General features: G+C 38.3%; 2 protein-coding genes across 4 annotated transcripts in view; one reads left to right on the top strand and one right to left on the bottom strand.

Annotated features, from left to right (window-relative positions):
- Positions 1–207: 207 nt before the first annotated feature.
- Positions 208–2,152, bottom strand: LOC135711463 (uncharacterized). Its single transcript, XM_065234317.1, has one exon. The coding sequence runs from the start codon at positions 2,104–2,106 to the stop codon at positions 514–516; it is 1,593 nt and encodes a 530-aa protein (XP_065090389.1). The 5' UTR covers positions 2,107–2,152; the 3' UTR covers positions 208–513.
- Positions 2,153–15,237: 13,085 nt separating this feature from the next.
- Positions 15,238–22,102, top strand: part of Nup153 (Nucleoporin 153kD) — a 36,779-nt gene continuing 29,914 nt past the window's right edge. For 2 of the 3 annotated variants that reach the window (XM_065234355.1, XM_065234354.1), the window contains exon 1: positions 15,239–15,841. In XM_065234355.1, coding sequence (XP_065090427.1) covers positions 15,689–15,841 — 153 coding nt within the window. In that variant the 5' untranslated portion in view covers positions 15,239–15,688. Of the gene's footprint in view, positions 15,842–22,102 lie in introns of all 3 variants that reach the window. The other variant, XM_065234353.1, reaches the window with a different exon arrangement.

The following is a 22,102-nucleotide window of genomic DNA, read 5'->3' as shown; positions in this document are numbered from 1 at the left end:
GAATGCTCTATTTAGAGTTGCAATATTCGAGAGTTATTCGGACAAATTCTGTCGTCCAAAACTGAAAAAGGGCATGGAACAAAATGGTAGGCATATTAGGATGGATTTCGGTAAGAATTGAAATGTAAAACTAACACCGACAGGAAACATCGATTTTATCCTTTTTATGTTTATTAAATAGCATACCAATTAACGTATACAATATAAATACTTCTATATTAGAGTTATCCATATAATTATTCTTAAAATAGCACTCCGTGTGTGATGCTAAAAAGGTAGTACATTCCTTTCGATCAGTTTCAGAGTCGAAGGTCAGTCGTCGTGCATTGCTATTTTCAATGCTACTTAGAGTTTTAATGAAATTATTATCTGCTCTTTTCAATTACGACGCAATCATCCTGTCTGAACTGTTACAGAATAGCTTCGGTTTTAACCGCCGCTCAAAGCTCGCGCTTTCAAGGCGTGAACATACTTTCCTCGCCAAAACTGCTGCAATGTGCTTGTTCACAAAGGTCACCCTTCAATTACCATCGAACTAAATATATCGGTCCCAGTACAGACTCCTAGGGTCGAGCAGCCCCACACGTTCAGCTGCGGCACGTGCTTCTGTCCAATCTCGCCGGTAACGTTGCGTATCGTAATGTACTGCAAAGTTAATGTTTTAAGCTGCCTCAGCTGGGACAGTCTCACATACTGCCCGTAATCGATGCTGAGCTGATTTTCATGTTCGTTCCGAAGGACAAATTCCTCCAATTCAAGGAAATTCTGGCTCATGCTTTCCAGCAAGGCATTACAATCGTAGCCGTGGCTCTCCGTTGAGCACACCACCTCCAATCGTTTGACGTGCGGAATGTGGCACATCTTTTGGACAAGCATCGACGAACGACCGTTGATGTGCAGGATCAAGTGTTGTAAGTTATCCAGGTAATCGAGGAACATGGGTGCTGCCATCTGCACGCCGTAGTAATCCATATCGAGTGATACCAAGCGATTGCCGATGTCCAGATGAAATCGTACATACTCGCAACCTCTTAGTGTTAATCGTTTCAGCTTGGGCGTAATAAGGGTAAATGTATCCTGAACTGGGGCCAGCTCCACGTACTTCCAGGTGAGTTCCTCCAGGTTATCCAATCGAAGAGTCAGTTCATTCGAAAAGAGCGATCCATTGAACCAACCGTCCATGTGTAGATTTCGTAACAACGGAAACTGCATACTGCTGACGAAGTTACCATCGTCCAGACAGAATCCGTTAATTTGAAGTCGCTCAACTCTTTTGCAGTGCCGATTCAAGCAAGCAAGCATATCATTGTTGGCAAACGTAAACTCCACGTGGCGCAAGTTGGGCATATTGGTAAACTGGCAATCCCAATCGCGGCTCTGATACTCATCGATAGCCCGACGGATTATCAGTCGCTCCATATGCGGTTTATGTATTGCGAAGAAACTTTCCCACATGGTACCGTTCAAGTCAATCTCCACCGACCTAACATTGACGCAACCGGTCAATTCAATCAACGGATCCTCCCAGTACATGGCTTCCTCGTTTGCCAGCGAATCCAACACCACGGAAACATCTTCCATCTTCGGAACAATAAACCGAAACTGACAGTTCACCTTAGTAGAACCAGTGTAGACCTGCAGGTAGTGCATCTTCTTCAGCTGACTCAATTCAACTTCTCGAACCTCAACCGCTGGCCAAGCACGGTTCAATGTAAACTCCAGATTCAGCTCTGTGATAGAGTTGAATAGATGTCCATTCCACTGGAAGCAATCTCGCACCAGGTTCGGTTCTCCTACCAAAGATATAAACCCAATGTTCCACCGCTGAACAGCTTGCTTGAGGCAATCGTTGGTCTCTCGGTTCCATCCATCACTCAATGTGATAGCCAGCTGACGATAGTTTCGTTCACTCATCGGTATGACCTTCTGCAGATGCTCCGAGCGGGCGGGACCAATCGAGAATACTATGCTCCGGGCGAGCGTAGGGCACTCGAAGAGTGCCTGATTCCAATTGTGACAGACCAGCGAACATTGCAGTCGATCCTTGAAGCACAGTTGCTGGAAGATAGCCTCCAGCAGTTCCAGTGGAAGCAATGCCCAGTCCATGATGAGCTAAAACAGTTCTGATTGAAGATTATACTACGACGCGATAGGTATACTGTTGGTACTAGGTACGTATAATGTTTACGTCTCGCAAGCTACTGGACTGGGTGTGTGGTACGATATTTACCTGCATTGATGTGGGGTAGGGGACCTTGAGTGGATACGGTAGATACGCATGCGCATCACAAATATGCTTTCAAAGCATAACAGAGACTGTTGGCGCCATGACGGAATGCAGTGTTTTTGTCAAACATATTTTATATTATTCAAGACCAACAATTGGAAAGGCCCTAATTTTATTTTGTAAAGCCTTATTGTCGTGAACCGAAATCTGCCAACGCAAACCAAAAAAATGAACAGGTAGGGGAAATTCTACTCTACCCGACTGTGCTTTAGGTTTGCGAATGTGTAGGCTTCGACCTTACAAGGTTTGTTTTCAAAATGGAGTGGAGGCCTTTTCAATTGTTAGTCTTGTTATCATGTTAAACAGTGAAATTAATAGCGAATTCGTTTATTAATCAGTTCCAACCCGGATCGGGTATCAAGATTGGGTCTGCTTGTTTTCTGACAAACGTCAGTTTGCTCGTTTGTTTTTAAAACCTAGCTCAGGTTGAGGTTCACACTGACAAAAAGTTCGGTTTCGCACTGGGTTGGAACTGATGTGAACCCCGATAATAAACGAATTCGCTATAAATAATAGCGAATTCGTTTAGTATTCAGTTCCAACCTGAATCGGGTATTAAGATTAGGTCTGCTTGTTTTCTGACAAACGTCAATTTGGTCGTTTGTTTTTAAAACCTAGCTCAGGTTGAGCAGAGTCGATGTTATAATAATATGTTATTATAATAAGAGTCCTGCCAAGAGAAAATGTTGCGAACAAGCAGCACTGTTTGTGATTTATTTTTCGTCAGAGTAGGTAAACGCCAACCAGATTTTTTGCGTTATGCTGGGTTTAGACTAGGCAAGTCAAATGATCAACTCAGTTGAATTCAATTGGCTTGAAAAGTTGAGCTTGGTTCAACTTTTTTCAATTCAAGTGAGTTGATCAAGTCAGTTGAATGGCATCCCTAATAAAAATTGTATGGTTAATTTGCTTAACGACGTGTTCTGGGTATCATCCAAACAATTTGTGGAATAGTTCAATGATTTGGGTTATCGTTCGTTTATGGTTATTTTTTATTAGGGATGGTTTACACGTTCAATTCGCGTTCAAGTCAGTTGAATTCAACTGAGTTGATCATTTGACTTGCCTAGTCTAAACTCAGCTTTAGCATCGGATGACTTTCATTCAGAAGTAAAAAAATTCATGTCGATAACGGAGCTTCTGGTAGACAAAAACAATTATAGAAGCTGAAAAATGTTCAAACAAGTGCTTGGTATAACTTATAAATACCACAATGTACTAAATAAAGCGAAGAAATGTTTTTCATCTAAAATTACTAACATATTGTCAGTAATGAATGCAATACTTGTAGTTCACTGGCTGTGGGAACAATGATGTTTATTTACTTTGCTTGTTTGGTACCCCGCTTGACAGTTGGATTGGTACTTCTGGATTCACTCTTGGTGGGACTCTTCTTATAACATCGACTCTGGGGACTTATACCTAAATTATCTTGCAACCCTTGCTAGAAGCCAGCATTTCACATGACTTTCATTTTTGATTCGATTTACGTGCAAAATAATAATTCAGTGCCAACATTTCAAAGGGGCGTAATTGCTTTTGTAAACAATGACTTTACCCATAAATTTCTCGCGAATGAAATCTTACCTCTCCAAAATAACAATGCTAGCTGGTAAAAGAAACATTCCTCTACCTGCTGGTGTCATTATTTTTCATGAGTGAGCTTTTATTCGCGAGAAATCGACGGCTAAAGCCATTGTTTACAAATACAATTACGCCCCTTTGAAATGTTGGCACTGAATTGATTGCATCGCAAAAGGATCGAGTACATTCCTTCTGCCACACTTAAAGTAACGCACACGGTTCCCGTGCGCTGACTGTTCCTTACACGCTATTTCAAAACTACCCAAATTTGGGTAGAATGCACCCAGATCGGTCAAAACTGAACCTACCCAAAAATGGGTAAACGGTGTTGGGAGTGACAAGTTGACTAATGAACAACATCGACAAGCCGATCAGTTTTGACAGATCTGGGTGAATTCTACCCAAATTTGGGTAGTTTTGAAATAGCGTGTATTTTCTCACCCTAATGAAAATTTCTACCCCAAAAAAAGCTGTTGAATATTACATCCAAACTGCTGCAACCAGGTCAATCCATCGGTTGTGTAATATAACGTTGTACGATGTACATCGATTTTGTGAACAAAATTACATCCATTAATGTAATATTGTATCTGCCTTTTGCTATTACAACATTATTTCATAGATCAGCTTGAATTACATTGATCGATATTACATTTTTTTGCTGTGTACCTCAATCCTTTGCATTATCTACTTGCAGGGGCTATGGTTTGTCTAACATGCGGTGCATTTTACCCCAATGTTGTGGTGCGTTTTAGCCATTGTTGGCCGGCACCGGTGGTGTAGTGGTAAGCGTGACTGCTTTCTCACCCCAATGGGTCTGGGTCGTCTGGGTTCAATCCCAGCCGAGGTCGGTGGGATTTTTCTGAGGCATTAAAATCTCTGGCCACGTCTTCCTTCGGAAGGGAAGTAAAGTCGTTGGTCCCTGCCCATGTGTGTTGTATGGGTGCGATATCCTGCGCATGTGTGGAAGCTGCCTTCCTGCACATTCGATTGCCGTCAATGGATGGCAATCGATGTCCGTCGGTGATTGGCACTAGATTGCGGAACAGAGACCGACGTTAAATATAGGAAAGAAGAAGAAGACGATATTGGCATATTGCACCATGAATCAGGCGTTCAGCCCCGTTATCATTTTGGAACCGATTTATAAAATACATTGAAAATCATAAAAAAAACATCGTTTTGTAGTTAGAAATCACTCGATTTTCGTAGAAAACATGGCAATGAACCATACACCATTACTTTCTCCATGATTTTAGCTTCCATACGCTAGCGATTGACAATTTTGCTTAAACGATGTGTTTTGCACCATCCTGCCCTACAACCTCTTACTTTTTCAAATGCCAATTGATCGCCAATTTCGATAATATCTCTCTTCTAAATCTAAAGTAGAAGGCGAGGTAGAAGGAAAGCTAGGATTCGGATGATGTGGGCAAAAGTTTAAAAAAAAAATCAACCACCTCTCCATCCATCTCAGTCGAAAGTCAGTTGCAATCCTAATCAATTATCATAAATATTTATTTCATAACGGTCATGATTATTGATTCCTGAACCCTTCCAAATCTTTATATCCCGTTTGCCAGAATCGCCTTCGCCCGAAAACTGCAAATAGAAGCTTATCTTAGTTTCTCGGGTCAAAATATAAAAAAAAAATCCGTCTACCTATCGTACGAGTCCCCCCATTGCTTAAACCAGTTCTCAGAAACATGCCTCAATCAAGGTTCTACAGCCTTCAAAGTAAACATGATTGATTCACACATTTGGTCTAATCCAAATCTTCCTTATCACCAAAAAAAAGTTTCAGAATTATTTCTTATCTTCCCTGATAAAAATAACCATGAAAGAGTTCAATGGTTCTTCCACCTAAAAAAACGCATATCTGTGACGGATATACCATAGAGGTAACTCTAAGACCACTGGGTCCCGAAGAAAATCATTATTATTTTTGGCTCACTCAGTACCAGAACAACGGTCCCAAGCAGTCCCAAGCTATTTCACTCACCCCTGCATGTTCTGCATGAATCCACACACCCCTGATGTTATCTGTCAAACTTTCATAGCGAATCAAAACAAACATAGTGTAGTAATAGAATTTCAACTAGAATAGGGTACGTTAATCGTTTGCTTGGGACCAATAGGCTACTAAAGTGCTGAGCCAATTTAAAATCGTTAGTTTCGTATTGATTGTTGGATATACAGTGCAGGGTGATGATGATCTCATCGCTTACCCATACAAAGGTATCAGCTGGACGATTTATATTTAAGATACTTAAAGCAACAATCAATTCGAAACGAACTAAATTGGCTCACTACTTGACTAGCCTATTGGTCCCAAGCTAATCAATTAACGTACTCCATTCTAGTATAAATTCCAGTATTATAGTCCTCTCCAGGTGGATTCGTATTGGTGCTATTTGCGTGTGTTAGTGAGATGAAATTTTTTGTTAGCTGTGAGAAATTTTTTGTTTGCTGTAAGAACTGTCATTCTAAAGTAAAAATAAACAACAAAACGAAAACAAACCCTACGCTTGCACGGGGGTCAAATACCCTTTTATGAGTAAAATTTAAGCCATTTTTAATAAAAGTGGCTTTACTCATTAATGAGTAAATTATTTTAACAACAATGAGTTTCTGCTAACAGTAGCTAACAGCTACTACTTAATTGGCATAATAAATTACTCATTAATTAGTAGTGCCACTTTTATTGACAATGGGTTCACCTTTACTCATAAATGGATGTTTGATTCTTACCGTGCACATGACAGTATACGCTAGTGTGTAAAATTATATTGAGAAATCCAACTTAAACTCATGCGCACCTGGTGGCAGGAATAAGCACTAACCGACGGTGATAAGTCTGTGACAGCCCTTGAAAATTTCATTGATTGTTTGCAAAATTATTTAATTTCAATGTAATTTCATGAAAATTTCTTGTCAGCATGGATGAATCTTGTACAAAATGCATAAAACTATTTTGTAATGCATTGTTCTTAAATAAAAAGCTACTTCAAGACTTATAAATTACTGAAAACATGTTAAGGTTTGAAATCATCTGCCGATTAAACAACAGACAAAGTTGGCCGACTAAATCAATCGACGAAAAACTATTAAATAGGCCGATTGCTCGGTGTAGCACCAGACAAAAACGATTTAATCTGCTGATTAATACACCAACTGAAATTAATTTTTAAGTGACAATAGATTTAGTCGGTGGACGATTCGGGTGATTTTGATGATGTTTGTTTATTTGGAAGATATTTTCGAAACAAAGCACGATAAAATTCAGCATTATATACCATTATTACGAGTACTACTTTTTTGCTCGGATCATGTTTTGACTTTCACAGAAACTCGCTAGAATAAATAGAAAATAATAGTTTTTTGGTTGAAATTTCAAAAATGTATTCAGTTTGACACATTATTTCGGGCTTATCACCGCTGCGATTGCAGCGTCACGGTGGTCGATTGAAACATGGATTTGTCAATTGTTAGTGTAGTGTTCGTGAGATCCTGCTTGGAGAACTCAATACTGAGCGGTTCCATATCATTAAAGCAACGAGTAATTTTCATCTTTTTTGATTTGCATGAAACCTTGCATACAAGTTTTTGGGGAAGAAAAACGCCGTTTTGCATACTTGGTTCGCCATTTTGAGTCTAGCCTTACTTATGAGAAGGGCCTATGAAAAATGCACATGATATCTTCAAAAAATTGTATCTCGGAAACGGTTTGTCCGATTGGTTTGGTGTCTTGGGCAAAGTTTTAGACAATTGTTGGTGTTATATGAAGAAAATATGCACGGTAAAAAAAAAAGTTTGGTATTTGTGTTTTGAACTAAAATATAAATTTTCCCTTTAAAGTGACATGTCAACAATTTTTTTATTATCTTTATGTTATAGCTGACTGAAAATGCTATCTAGTGCACAGTAGGTTGTTCTGGAGAAAAATAGGTTACGATGAAAAAAATTGTTTTTTTAAAAAAATACAATTTTCAAAAAAGCTATTAAGAAAAGTCAAAAAAGTTTGTCACCCTAATTTTATGAAAGTACATCAAATTTGCAAACAAAAAGTACTTCGGTAACATTTTTCTAAGATGCACCATTTAGAAGATATTACTGATTTAATATTGTTTTTTTTTTATAACTTAATAAGTTTTGGCTCTTTTCTGATGTACTCCGTGTTTTTTCCAGTTTCAAAAGTATTTTTTTCGGAAAGATTGGAAAATTTTGAGTTAAAATGACACTGACAGCTTAAAGATTCGAGTGAAATTCTCTGCCTTAAAAGTATTTTGAAAAACAAGTTACAAAATCCCACTATCAGGAACAATGATTTCTTCAAGTGATTTTTGGTGCGTTGTGCTGAAAATGTGCATTCAACTCTTGCATATCGCCTAACAGTTTAATCCATTTAAACTGGATGTGTTTATACTGTGCATATTTTCTCTCTATTGCCGAACATCGCCATAGACATCAAACCGATGAGACAACTCGATTTCGAGATAGACCTTTTTGAGAACTGCAAATGTAAGCTCCTCAATTAGCAAGATTCAAAAGAGCGAATTAAGCTTATTTTTCAGGGATGGTGATTGTGCGCAATAAAAAATAACATTATATGTTGGATATCATCAGTTTATTTTTATTCCTGTATTTTTATAAAATTATTGTTTACACAACTTTCTTAACAATATTGAATATTTTGGCATCATTGTCAGGACAGTTTGAATAAAGCTTTGCCTTTATTGTATTTTCTGATAGAGGAAGAAATGAGTGGAATTTTAGAGTTCCTTGAATTGTGTTTGCATTATTATATTGATTATTTAGCTGCAAAGACATATTTTCGTATTCTTCTGTAGTAGAATAACAAAATGACAACTTTGTAAGTTCTTCTTCTTTTCGTTTGTTTGCCCAATTAAACAACTCTCTTGCAGTCTTTATCGGGTGTTCGCGTTCTTTGGCTAAACTTGCTCTGGTAGCCATGCGTTTTATCGTACCTCCAATAGCATCGCATGGACCTTTTCCGTGCGATGTTGCGAAGAAATGCTATTCAGCGTCAATACCATACTTTGACTTAAATTTACAAAGGCTAGAAAAGTTTTTTCGGTTTTTATACTGTGAAGCAGCACCATCTGACATAAAATAAAAAATTTTGTGTTTTTATTTTGATCAATTTGTAAAAAGTTTATCATTTTATCAATAAACAAATTGACAGCGACTGAATCATGTCTTAGTTCTTCAGAAATTATAATGAAGCTAAAATGTTTAATTTGCATATTTTCAGTATAATATATTACGAAAGGATGGATTGTGGCCTGTTGCACGTTCCAATGGTGTGATTGAACTTCATCCTGCAAAACGAACCTGTAATTTTCAGAAAAGTCACAAATAGCTAAAAATTTACCATCTTGCAAGTTTTGTTTTGTAGTTTTCAAAAAATTGGATTGTTCGGTTTTTACAAAATCATGCGGAATCAAACTTTCTAATTTTGAGCTGAAAAATGAAACAAACTCATCGGTTTGCTTTACAATAGTTTCTAAATCACATCTGTCAGTGGTAACCCATTGTTCGAATGAAAGCTTTTCAACAAAGTTTTCTTCCAGTTGTTTCAATAAACTGTCTTCTAAAACTGAGGTATCTGGGCAGTTTTTACATCTTCGTAGATGGCAATGAGTTGTCTTATTTTCGCAAAGTAATCTATTCGTTAATGTTTTTAGATCATTCAAGACATTGTATTTTTTTTAAGCTATGTAGAATTAAATTGACATTTTCATGCGTAGTGCAAACGCAAACATTATGTGTTCCTGTGATAGTCAATAGTTTACATTGCCTTGGCCGGAGGCTTGCAAATGATGAAAACCCTATTTTTACATTGACGTACATTTCATTAAAGCGATTAAAAGCTTCTCTCAATGTCATCATTAACAATCTTTTCTGAACAGCTAATCTCTTATTTCCTGTCTTTACGCTAACAAAATCTCTTTGGCCTGGCATTGCACGGCTTATATCATCGTTCTCAAAAAAATTCAAAACCAGTTCTTTTGTTTCATTACTCAAAGCTTTTCCAGAGCTTGAACCTTGAGATGAATCAAATACATTATCTCTTTCCTTTCTTGCATCTGATGCCATATTTCTACTGGTTTTAAATTAGTCTACAATTTTTTGTACTGACCATGATTTTGGCAACAATGATAAAATTGATAGTTTTTCTTGCCTTGTGGCTGAATTTAAAAATTTAATTTTCATATTTTCTATGACTTCATCAAACTTGTTTGCTTTTTCTGTTTTAGCGTCTAACTTAAAAAGATTTCTTCGTACACCTTCGACGATTTCAGCGCACTTTTTTTCAGGATAGTGAACATTTTTAACCTTACCTAAATCTATAGGCGAAACACGAATAGCTGCTATTCCTCGGTTGAATATTTCGACGTCTACAGGCATCGTGAAGGCTTCATTTGATTTAATTGTGCTTAGCGTTGACTCTGATGGTATCGTGACCAAACTTTCATAGCTTTGCGAATCAGGTACATCAGGTATGGTCTGAACAGTTGGCATCCTTGAGCCGTCGGCTACGCTTTGTTCCTCGTTTTGGGTGAGCTCTTGAATCAATATGTAGACGGCAAGACGAACAAACACGAAAATCCTTGGTGTTCAGTGTGGATACCTTGGAAAATCCAATTGATTTTAGTTTTTGGATGATACCATCCGTGAGATATCGCAGCTCTTTCGAACACTGAATGTCTTTGAATGGGCGAATACATCTTATTTTACTCATTTTGTAATCTGTAACATAGAAAATATTTTCCAATTGTTAGTTTTGTACGAAAATATCACAAAACATATAATTAAAATGTGTATTTAAAACTTACCTTTGCACCAAAACGTGTTACACTTTCCTTTACAATTATTATGTTATCAAACAACACTGGATCTCGTTCAAAAACACAGGATTATGAGCTGAAATTACTATAATCACTATGCTACTAGCAACCTTTCTGCATTTACTGTTTGGTTTTCCCTAGTAGATACTGGATGAATTCAGAACCGAGTCAGACATTATTATACAGCTCACGGGTAGAAATCATAGAATGCTGGGTAAAGACTGTTGGAAGATAGGTAGAGTTGAACGCTCAGGTATCGTCGAACCTTCAGGTACGAGTTTGGAGAGCTGGAGCGAGGTAGATTTGCTGGCGTAGGTATATTGTTATTGAAGAAGATTGTAAATTGTATATACCTGGAATGAATAAAGAGTGCGGCGGTTGTTGATTGTATCAGTCGGCAGCCCACTCCTGCGTTCTTTTTATTTATTATTAAGGAACGGTCAACGACGGAGCTAGCCTCGTTATGGCCAGCGTGGCCATGGTGGACTAGTTCCAACAAAGACCATGTTTACAATCACCAACTGTACGTAGTACAGCTAACTGGTATCTGATTACCTGTATCTAATACTTGTTAGCACGTTTTCAGCACAACGCACCAAAAATCATTTGAAGAAATCATTGTTCCTGATAGTGGGATTTTGTAACTTGTTTTTCAAAATACTTTTAAGGCAGAGAATTTCACTCGAATCTTTAAGCTGTCAGTGTCATTTTAACTCAAAATTTTCCAATCTTTCCGAAAAAAATACTTTTGAAACTGGAAAAACACGGAGTACATCCGAAAAGGGCCAAAACTTATTAAGTTATCAAAAAAAAACAATATTAAATCAGTAATATCTTCTAAACGGTGCATCTTAGAAAAATGTTACCGAAGTACTTTTTGTTTGCAAATTTGATGTACTTTCATAAAATTAGGGTTACAAACTTTTTTGACTTTTCCTAATAGCTTTTTTGAAAATTGTATTTTTTTAAAAAACAATTTTTTTCATTGTAACCTATTTTTCTCCAGAACAACCTACTGTGCATTAGATATCATTTTTAGTCAGCTATAACATAAGGATAATAAAAAAATTATTGACATGTCACTTTAAAGGGAAAATTTATATTTTAGTTCAAAACACAAATACCAAACTTTTTTTTTTACCGTGCATATTTTTTCCATATAACACTAACAATTGTCTAAAACTTCGCCCAAGACACCAAACCAATCGGACAAACCGTTTCCGAGATACAATTTTTTGAAGATATCATGTGCATTTTTCATAGGCCCTTCTCATAAGTAAGGCTAGATTCAAAATGGCGAACCAAGTATGCAAAACGGCGTTTTTCTTCCCCAAAAACTTGTATGCAAGGTTTCATGCAAATCAAAAAATACAAAAAATAAAAACTGGAAAAATTTCCCACTTGTTCGTGGAACCGCTCTATAGCAAAAAGCAGATACAATATTACATCAATGGATGCAATGGATGTAATTTTGTTCGCAAAATCGATGTACATCGTACAATGTGATATTACACAACCGATGGATTGAGCTGGTTGCAGCAGTTTCGATGTTATATTCAACAACTTTTTTTGCTGTGTAGTACTAGAATTTCGACTAGAATGGGATACGTTAATCGTTTGCTTGGGACCAATAGGCTAGTCAAGTAGTGAGCCAAATTAAAATCGTTAGTTTCGTATTGATTGTTGCTGGTACTCTCTTCGATCCCAAGCTAATCGATTCACCCCTTGAAACATAGGAAAAACATATAACCTCTCATTTCATCTGTCAAACTTTCATAGCGAATCAAAACAAACATTGCGTAGTACTAGAATTACGACTAGAATGGGGTACGTTAATCGTTTGCTTGGGACCAATAGACTAGTCAAGTAGTGAGCCAATTTTAAATCGTTAGTTTCGTATTGATTGTTGGTGTTACCAAGCGAAAATCTATTCACAATTTTCCTAAGGATGCCCGAACTACAGGAGATTTTCTTCTTACTTGGAGTCCAAGCGCTTGCAACGAAACAGTTATGTTCCGACCACTTCCCCCCGGAGGCTTTTCGAATTCCTGGAAGAACGGATGCAGGGAAAGCAGTGTTCAAATTTTACCACATTGACCAAACAACTCGATTGATTTCCGTTGTTTTGTCTTGTTTGTTTTGAACTGATTTGACAGTTCATTTGAATACACGGTCAATAAGGTCAACCCAAATTTTAGTTCAGTTTACTCATCCATCGCACAAAGTGATAACCACAAACAAAGTGACAGACGGAGCGGCTCGAAAACTTTGGTGACTAACCTTCTATTGCAATTTTTCAGTGTACTACATGGCAACACCACTACAACTGGATTGTACCACATGGCAACACTACTATTGGATTGAACTAGCATTTTCACCAAATGTACTAGAATATTTTGGTTCTATCTCTTTCACTCTACTCAAAACTGAAATGCATAAAAAAATGACAAAATGATACGCACTCTTTGCACACTGTCAAAGAATCATTGTACACAAAATCAACTTTGTTCAAATCAAAACAAAAAAACTAACCCATCTGGTGGATGATGGCACAAGCTTCCAAGAAAATTCTATTACAGTGAACCACATTATTTTAATGAATTTCTTCGCCCGTTAGTCGTCTGTCACTTCGTTTGTGGTGATAACTCGAGTCTCAACATTAAGTATGGGCGACGCATGGCCGTGAGGATGCAAAGAAAAAGTCGACGAAGAGAATCTGTCAATGTTACTTAGGACCTAATGCATTGTTCAGCTTGATATCTTTTTTTTAAGACTTTATTTAAGAGATTTTTAGCCTTAGGCTAGTTCATCTCTTCAGCTTGATATCTAATAACACCACGAAAATAGTTATTTTACGTTTGAAGAGATGTTCTGATGATCGTTTCAAATGCTCATGCGGAAAAATTGCAGCAATCTAGAGAATAAACAAGAATTTTTGGAAATTTTTCGGTTTCTATTATTTTGAGAAATAAGTGGAATTTCTTCAAATTAAATATACCCTCAATAATTCTCACACGATCGCACAATGCATCAATAATGCATCTCGACGAAAATGTTGGTGATAGCTAGGAAAAAAACTGCAATCTATTTGCAAAATTTTTTCAAGAAATCTATACGACATTTTCTGAAGAAGATGGCGACCGCGATTATTTGGCATTTTTTCCAGAATTTTCAAGGACATTGGCCTCAATCAACTTCAAGTGCAGGATATTTTGCAGGCTTTAAAAATTTTAGACGCCTCAAAAGGTGAAGTCGAAACTCTAGTACTACCATAGAGGTAACTCTAAGACCACTGGGTCCCGAAGAAAATCATTATTATTTTTGGCTCACTCAGTACCAGAACAACGGTCCCAAGCAGTCCCAAGCTATTTCACTCACCCCTGCATGTTCTGCATGAATCCACACACCCCTGATGTTATCTGTCAAACTTTCATAGCGAATCAAAACAAACATAGTGTAGTAATAGAATTTCAACTAGAATAGGGTACGTTAATCGTTTGCTTGGGACCAATAGGCTACTAAAGTGCTGAGCCAATTTAAAATCGTTAGTTTCGTATTGATTGTTGGTACAACAGGGTATTTTGTATGTCTGTACAAGGTATAAGATTGGGTCCATCGCTATTTATCAATTGTATCTAGATGAACGCGTCATTGGGACGCGACGGTACTAATGGATATTTTTGGTTGCTGTTGAAAATTTAGTCGATTGCTGAATTTATGTTTGGGCCCAAATTAGGGACGCTTAGGCCGACATTATATACATTTTCCCTACTTCTTTAATTTTCTTCATAATTAGAATTATATCGATTATAATTACACAAGAAAACAAAATTTAAAAAAAATCTGCCGGTGCTAAAAAAAATATGGAAATTAATCCAGCCGAAGGTATGACAAAATTTGACACTTGTGGTAAATTTTTCTTTGCCACACGGCAATTTAATGTTTTACCTAGATGTTGGCACCTTTTTTGCCGGGCTCGGCGAAAAAATCGAAGTGAGAATAATTCTTGCAATTATTGCAGGTGAAAAAGTGGCCCCTATTACGACTGACAAGCAGAAATTTTTTTTTATTTATTAATGATCTGTTTTTGACCAAATTATGTCAAAACTGCTCATTGTGTATCATGACCAAAAACATCATGCAACATAAAGGCTCATGTTCCTCGCCAACCGCCCAATCGAACAAGCATGCACGACGCCACCCCCCACATCTAACCGACTCGACTCGGGGCGTCGCTTTGGCCCAGTAAAGCACGTGAAACACGCCGCAATCGCATCAGGCAGCCCTCCTGTAGCATAAATCCGAACAGCAGAAACATTCGAACACCCATCTTCCTTGCACCGACCAAAACTAGCTACCTATCTCACTCTGCTGGACTTCGGCCGTATCATCGCATCTTTTTCATTCGCATCTTTCGCGAAATTTTCAATGCCCCTCTCGCTCGCTCCGGTAGCAAAGGAACAGCCAAGAGCTAAAAAGCCGTCCGTCCGACCGCGTTTGACAGCGCAGAGTTCTTCGTCGTCGTCGTTTCGTCTTCGAAGTCGTCGTCGCGTGTGCGTGTGTGAAAAAAAGGAAAACTTTCCTCGGAAAATTTGGAACTCTATAGGTGGAAAAACGAAGAAAAACCCATCACCGTCGGGAGTTTACGGTGTGGAAAAACTTTTCGGATAGCAGGAACCACCGAGAAGCGAAGGAGTTTTCTGCACCGGCTGTGTTTCCAGTTCCGAATAAGAAGCTACCAAGAGACGGCCCAAGCAGAAAGGGAAGATTTTTTTCGAATTCGCGTGTGGCCGCAAGCAAGGAAATAGAGTGTGTATTTTGGAGGAGTGAGGAAAAATTATCAATTTTGAAAGCGCAGAAAATGTCGACAGTGAAAAAGTGCTAGCCAGAGTGCATCTCAGTGAATCCTTTCGATAAAAAAGGGCAAAGAATTCGAGTCGGTAATATGTTTCAAGCGCATCATTCTAGAATCACCAGGAGTAACGAGGGAAGTCCATCATCATCGCCACCAATGGCTGCTACAACCGCAGCAGCAGCAGCAAGTGGAGCAGCGCTCAATACCAGCACTGACAGCAATTTAGACGATGACCCCAACAGTGTGAGTTTTTATTCGAAAGCACATTTTTCTACGCATTTTGGCACTTTAGTGTGCCGATCCCTTCTCTCTTTGTTGGTTGGATAGGATTGTAAGAAACTGAACGATCTTGTGATTAGGTTTGGTGACTGATGTGCATAATTTCGTAGTTCATAATCTTTGGCTCAGTCCATGGTCAGCATCTAAGCAGCATTTTCTTCCCTCCATGCACTCTTCTTCTTGCTGTTCCTCATGCTCATGTTCAATGACGGGGTTTTCTTACTCGTGTTTTCTTCTTCCAAAAAGGCTAGTCTTCTGTGATCGACGACGCACACACTAGCAGCGAACAGACGTACGCGAGGTTGTACGGTGCTCGTGAACGGCGCCGCAAGGTTGCCAGTGGTTGTGTTTTTTGTTGTTGGTGCTTTTTATTCGTTGAAGATCGATTAAGAAAAAAAAATGCAAGCTTGAGATGTTCCTGGTTTTACTTTCCGGGCGATTCAAATATCCGGAGTGATTTGAGATTTGGGCGTAATAGCTTTTGTAAACAGACATGTCAACCGTCGAATTTTCGCGTATAACAGCTCGAACTCGTTAACAAACTACCTCTACCTGATTGTGTTACTAGTTTTCGATAGTGATGTTTTATTCGCAAGAAATCGGCGCTTGAGTTGTTTGTTTACAAAAGCAATTATGCCCAAATCCCGAGTCACTCCGGATATGACATCCACAAGATTTTCGATTTTGTTTAGCCCCTCCCCACCAGTCACGCTTTTTCCCATAATTATTGTCACAAATTCTTTGACCTCCTCCCCCTCCTCAAGAGTGGACGTCATATTTGAATCGCCTCGTTGATTTAGGCTTTTTTTTTCCTGAAATCTTCTAATATATCTAGATAGAGCTGGAATTAGGGCGTAACAACTTTTGTAATTACTTCTCTCGATGATTTCTCATGGCTGTCCCTGGCAAATCTACATAACCGAGTAGGGTTTCGAATCATCATAAGAACCTTTCTCGGCCCCAAAAACCCTGCATACAAATTATCACGCCGATCGGCTCAGTAGTTTCCGAGTCTATAAGGGTTAAACAGACAGACAGAAATTCATTTATATATATATATAGATAATCACAATGAATACATTCAAATATTGTCTGTCACAGTTTTTCGACGTCTTCTCTGGCTCCCTAGGGTTGATATAGTTCAATGTAAAAACATTTGACTATTTACAATATGAATTAAAAAAGTAACTTTTTTACACCCCGGACAAGATGAGCACCCTTCCGGGGGAAGACGTGCACTTAGAGCAGAATTTGTTCTTTTATGACATTATGTAAAGATTTACTTGAGATAGGCCTATTTTGCTGGCATCAGCTGATAATCATAAGTAAATTAAAGAAATTTACAAGAAAGTTTGAGATAGTTTGCATCAATATTACATAAATCTAACTAACCCCAGCAGTTGCAAGGACATGGCCAGGACAGTTTTCGATTGTTGAAGATACTGCTACTTCCATCTAAGAGGCCGAGAACAATCCTAATTATCGGTCAAAACGGTAACGGACGGAGGTGGCAGTACTCTCAAGTAATAGTCTAGGGCTTGTACCACCCCGTCTACGAATGTTTGCAACTTACTTAATGCAAATGCGATGTGATGATTACCTGAAACCAGCCAACTAATAACTAATTTTTCGCCGTGTAAAGTGATGTAGGGTTCGTTAAAAGCGTTAGGTTCCTATAGTTGTGTATAGAGTCTCCATACACAACTAAAGGAACCTAACGCTTCTAACGTAATGCAACTATAGAAGCGTTTACCCTATACCAAATAACTGCAAGCAGATTTTCCAAAAACGAACAATATTTATTACCTAACTGAAATTGTAAGAAGTATGTTTACATAATTTTTCAGGACTATAATGCTTCGTTTCATCATCAATTGAGTGGACTACAAAAATAAATAAATGAATAAAACAAATATTAAGTTACATGTATATGGAATGCATATGACTTTATCCATAAAGAGGATTTTCTGTTGGGTACTTTAGCGCTGCGACCATTTATTTGGTGTATTGAACAATTTTGAACTCACTAACTTTACTTACCGCTACTTGTAAAGAGCTACCTTGCACTCTATTTAAATAATTTATTCTGTCCTATTCGTATGCAAGTTACTATCTTTTCGAGGCGTTACGGTATTTTTGGATGATCCATTTCTAAAAATATGTGCTTCAAGCACTTATTACATATCAGGCGTAAAATTTGATAACAGCACAAAAGCTTTTGTAAACAAATGTTGTAAGGCCCTTTACACGCGAACCGAAGTACGCCCACGCAAACCAATACAACTATCGGAAAGGGGAAATTTGCCCCACCCGATGATGTTGTTGGTTTACGTGGGCAGCACGCAACAACCACCCTACTGCTTTCTCTCTGAGATGACCACGTTGGTCATGACGAGGTAGTGATGAAACGTCGCTAGTACTATTCCACAGCCGCAGACAGTAATGAGCAAAGGCGGGCGCACACTTTTTGCCTGTAGATTTGAAGACATTGTTCAAATTTCCGCGTACATCGTACGGGTTAGGCAGAAGGTGTGCGTTTGACTTTGTACTGTCGCATTAATGGCCCTTCGCTCATTTTCAACTTCTATTCAATTTTCATACTGCCGTACTCTAACGGAACTATCCACCTACCCTCTTCTAAGATCATTCTCTAGCTAATAAATTATCACACTAAAGCTTCATGTTAGATAGCATTTCCAACCAACTCTGAAAATTGCAAACTTCGTGTATGAAGTAACATAAAAACACTTTGAATGTAGAAGATTAAGTGCATTTTTCAACCGATTCTAGTATGAATATGGCCTTAAATTTGGCTTTGAAAGTTGTTGCACAGGTAAAAAGTGAGGTTACGGGACGCCACTGGTTCCACTTGCCCGGTGTACCTCAATCAATATTACCCCAGATGGGGGATTGTCTTCTCTATCCGATGATGGTGGTATTACTTTGCGTTATTGAATGATCGTTTGCTCGGACCCCTTTAATTCAGTACGTCAATTACGGCTTTAGATTAAAGAAGTACAACACATCGGTACTATCAACTGGTGGAAACTAACTTTGATTCGTTATGAAAGTTTGACCGACACGTTTCTTCGGGACCTTCTGGTCTTAGGGTTACCTCTATGGTACTACCAACAATACTAAACTAACGATTTTAAATTGGCTCAGTACTGACTAGCCCATTGGTCCCAAGTATATCTATAGACATACCCCATTCTCGTACTAGAATCTCAAAGTTTGATTCGCCTTAAATTTAACAGAAGTTAATGATCACGACAATCACGACTTTCATATAAATTGAAGCGCAATATCGAATTAGCAATGTTGTATACAAGCTTGTAAGCAATTTCGTTGTTTATGCCAACTATATAGCATAAGATTAAACGAGAGGAGATTTTATGGAACAGTAAAGATTGCGGGTATAATCAGGGGCAATAACAATCAGTGAAACTGATACCAATTGCATACTACGTCAACAGAACTGAACGGATAACCGGTTCAGTTTCTAAAGTAGATAAATAATTAAAATACAGACCACTCCACCAACAATTAAAAAGAACAGAGCCACTTGAGATCACTTCTAGACTAACATTTGAAAGGGCGTAACTCCAAAATGACCATATCGAGAAAATCGCTTCTGAATTTTAAAGACCTAAAAATTAATCCTATTTCACGACTTTCCATTTTCTGGATGATTTTATAAGCTTTACATATAGTTAATAGTGAAATCTATCATCATGCATCACCGAAAACTCAAAAAAAGTTTTCTTTGTCGTGCAATTGAGAAGAAAACATCAAACGTCCTGATAATTTCTTACATGTTGTTACCCCCCAGATCTTCCACCCTTTGAACTGCCAACACTGGTGATACGCCGTGGAAGTACACCCTCGGGATTTTTCGTTTGTTGTTACGCCTTGGTTCTTCGTTCGCAAATTTTGTGAGAGTGGAATTACGCCCGGAGATTTTTTGGTCTTCTTTTTGTTCGTCGTTTACACGTGAAATATCAATCGGATGCATTTCAAATGAATCGGGCGTGACTAGATACTACAGAAACAGTACTTTTGGCATATTAAAACAATATAATTCGTTGTTCTGGTGCAAGGCGTAACAACCAGATGCATCATAGAGTTGAAAGTTGGAAGTACGCCATGTAAGAAGAAACGGTTTGATGATTTGAAGTGATATTTTCTTCTACTTTTTCGTGTTTATCGAGTAGTTTGTGAACTGTTCGCTCTATATGTGGCAAAATATGATTTGTTTACATTTTGGAGTTACGCCCTTTTCAAATGTTAGTCTAGACTTCACCTCTATCTAGGTATGTTTCTAGCTCTCACTGAACAAAGCTATTGTTTACATTTGGCACGATAAAACTTTTCGCAGGGTGGCCACCGAACAGGTAGAACCGGGAATCTGATTGGAATCTTACAATATTTTATTGTTCACCGAATTCTGACAACAAACATTCTAATATCTTGAATATTTCTCTTAAAATCTAGAATATTTCTTCAACCTCGGATTTTTTTCCATAGCAGTCTTCAAAGAGTATCCCTTTGCTATAAGATTTATAAAAAAAGCAAGCTTTGAATCGATCTTGTAAATCATGATTTGTTCAAATCCAAACTTCAACCGAACGTTTTTTTTTCTCTTCAAATTATTCTGGACGTTTATTTCGAGTTTGTTCTCGCGTCCGACTCTTCCCGGAAGTTTCGTTTCGCTTTTCCAGAATTCACCTAAAACTGACTATCTGGTCTTCCCCTGGAAGTGTCTTCCAAATTTTCTCACAAGCTTCTTCAGAATTTCCTCAGAATTTTTGTTCGGTATCTCTCGAAATCTTTCTCGATCGTGACTTTTGGTAAATTTCTCGAGAATTGTTACCTGGGTAGAATATACTAGTTCTGGGTGACTTCAAGCCAGCTGGTGTTTCTTAGACTCCATATCACAGCGTCTTCCTATATTTAGAACCCGTACTCGGTCGTAGAAGCTGAGCTCCGTTTACTCAGTTTCGCTTTAAACACGGTTTTTCCAGGAGGAACGATAGTTCAGGATTATCCCATTTTAACTCAAATCGCTCATAAAATTTTCAACGTGCACAAAATTTCAATCCATTCTATCTATTCTTCCTATTCCAAACTTATCCATTCTACATACACACAAATTGTCAAGCAAGACCTGCAGTTTCTCGCAGTTTTCAGGTCAACTGCGAAGCACTCTGCCGTACAGCAGTTTTCAACGATCTCCACAACAAACATGGTGATAAAAAAATTGATTTGCATGTTGAGTCGTTCAAGGTCAATCGACAGAAGCTAGAGGACGTGACCAAAGTTGAAACGTATTCCATAGGAATCAATAGTACCTACAAATATTAGCTGTCAAAATCGGTGTCAAAACTAATAAAGATCCCCACCGGTTTTGATAAGTTCTTCGTCGGTAAAATGGCAGATGTGCTGAAGGCCAAGGATGAAGGGATGGATCGATTGGATTCCCGCGCATCATGTAAGAGACGGCAACGCCCATCCACTTTCCTGATTCAAACCGATCGATTCCAACGGAGAAGAGCAACCAGGTGTCGGTGTGTGGTAGCATGGAAGGTGCGGAACGGACACGAAGCCACTGTTGATTCCGTTCGAACTGCTGATCAAAGCCCCGGAAAAGCCTCACCGGATAACGAATCCCCTACGTCAAACATTAGGAAAAGGAATTTAACGTGCAGGTCACTCGTCGCTGGTGTTGGTCAAGGGTTTGGAAGGAAGAGCTAGTGGTGAAGGGAGTCACCGACAGGCTGATAGACTTTCTGTGCGATAATATTGCGAATCAAATTCCCGCCCAAATACAGCTGGGAATATTAACCGGAACCTAGTGATCCATCGATACCAACCCTTTGTAACCGTTTTCTACACTTGATCTGTGAGCGTTGGTTAATATTGTTGCAGAAGATTTTTCACCTTTCTACACATCTGGGGTCGGGTTTGAATGGTTGCAACAACAACGCGATCGTAGATTGTTTAATGTGATATGAGGGGCTCGGTGGCCTTAGAGCGACCATTTTTGCTAACTGAGTAGAACATCATAAGTTTTATCTAAAGCCCCTCCACATTCAAGATTCAATAATCGTGAAAAATTTTAACACCCCTCACATCCATTCAATTTCTTGATTCTAATCTATTGCATCTATTCATGCTCTATTTTCGTCGAGACGACACACTGAACAAAATTCCCATCAATTATGT

Source organism: Ochlerotatus camptorhynchus, unplaced genomic scaffold (assembly GCF_037179485.1).
Source record: "Ochlerotatus camptorhynchus isolate MF236.1 unplaced genomic scaffold, CSIRO-AGI_Acam_v1.1 ptg000433l, whole genome shotgun sequence".
NCBI classification, from domain to species: Eukaryota; Metazoa; Arthropoda; class Insecta; order Diptera; family Culicidae; genus Ochlerotatus; species Ochlerotatus camptorhynchus.
The sequence above is the reverse complement of the archived record's forward strand: the minus strand, read 5'-3'. Positions and strand labels throughout refer to the sequence as shown.

Excerpts from the sequence above, each read along its gene's own strand:
- LOC135711463 (XM_065234317.1), bottom strand. The coding sequence starts at position 2,106 with ATGGACTGGGCATTGCTTCCACTGGAACTGCTGGAGGCTATCTTCCAG.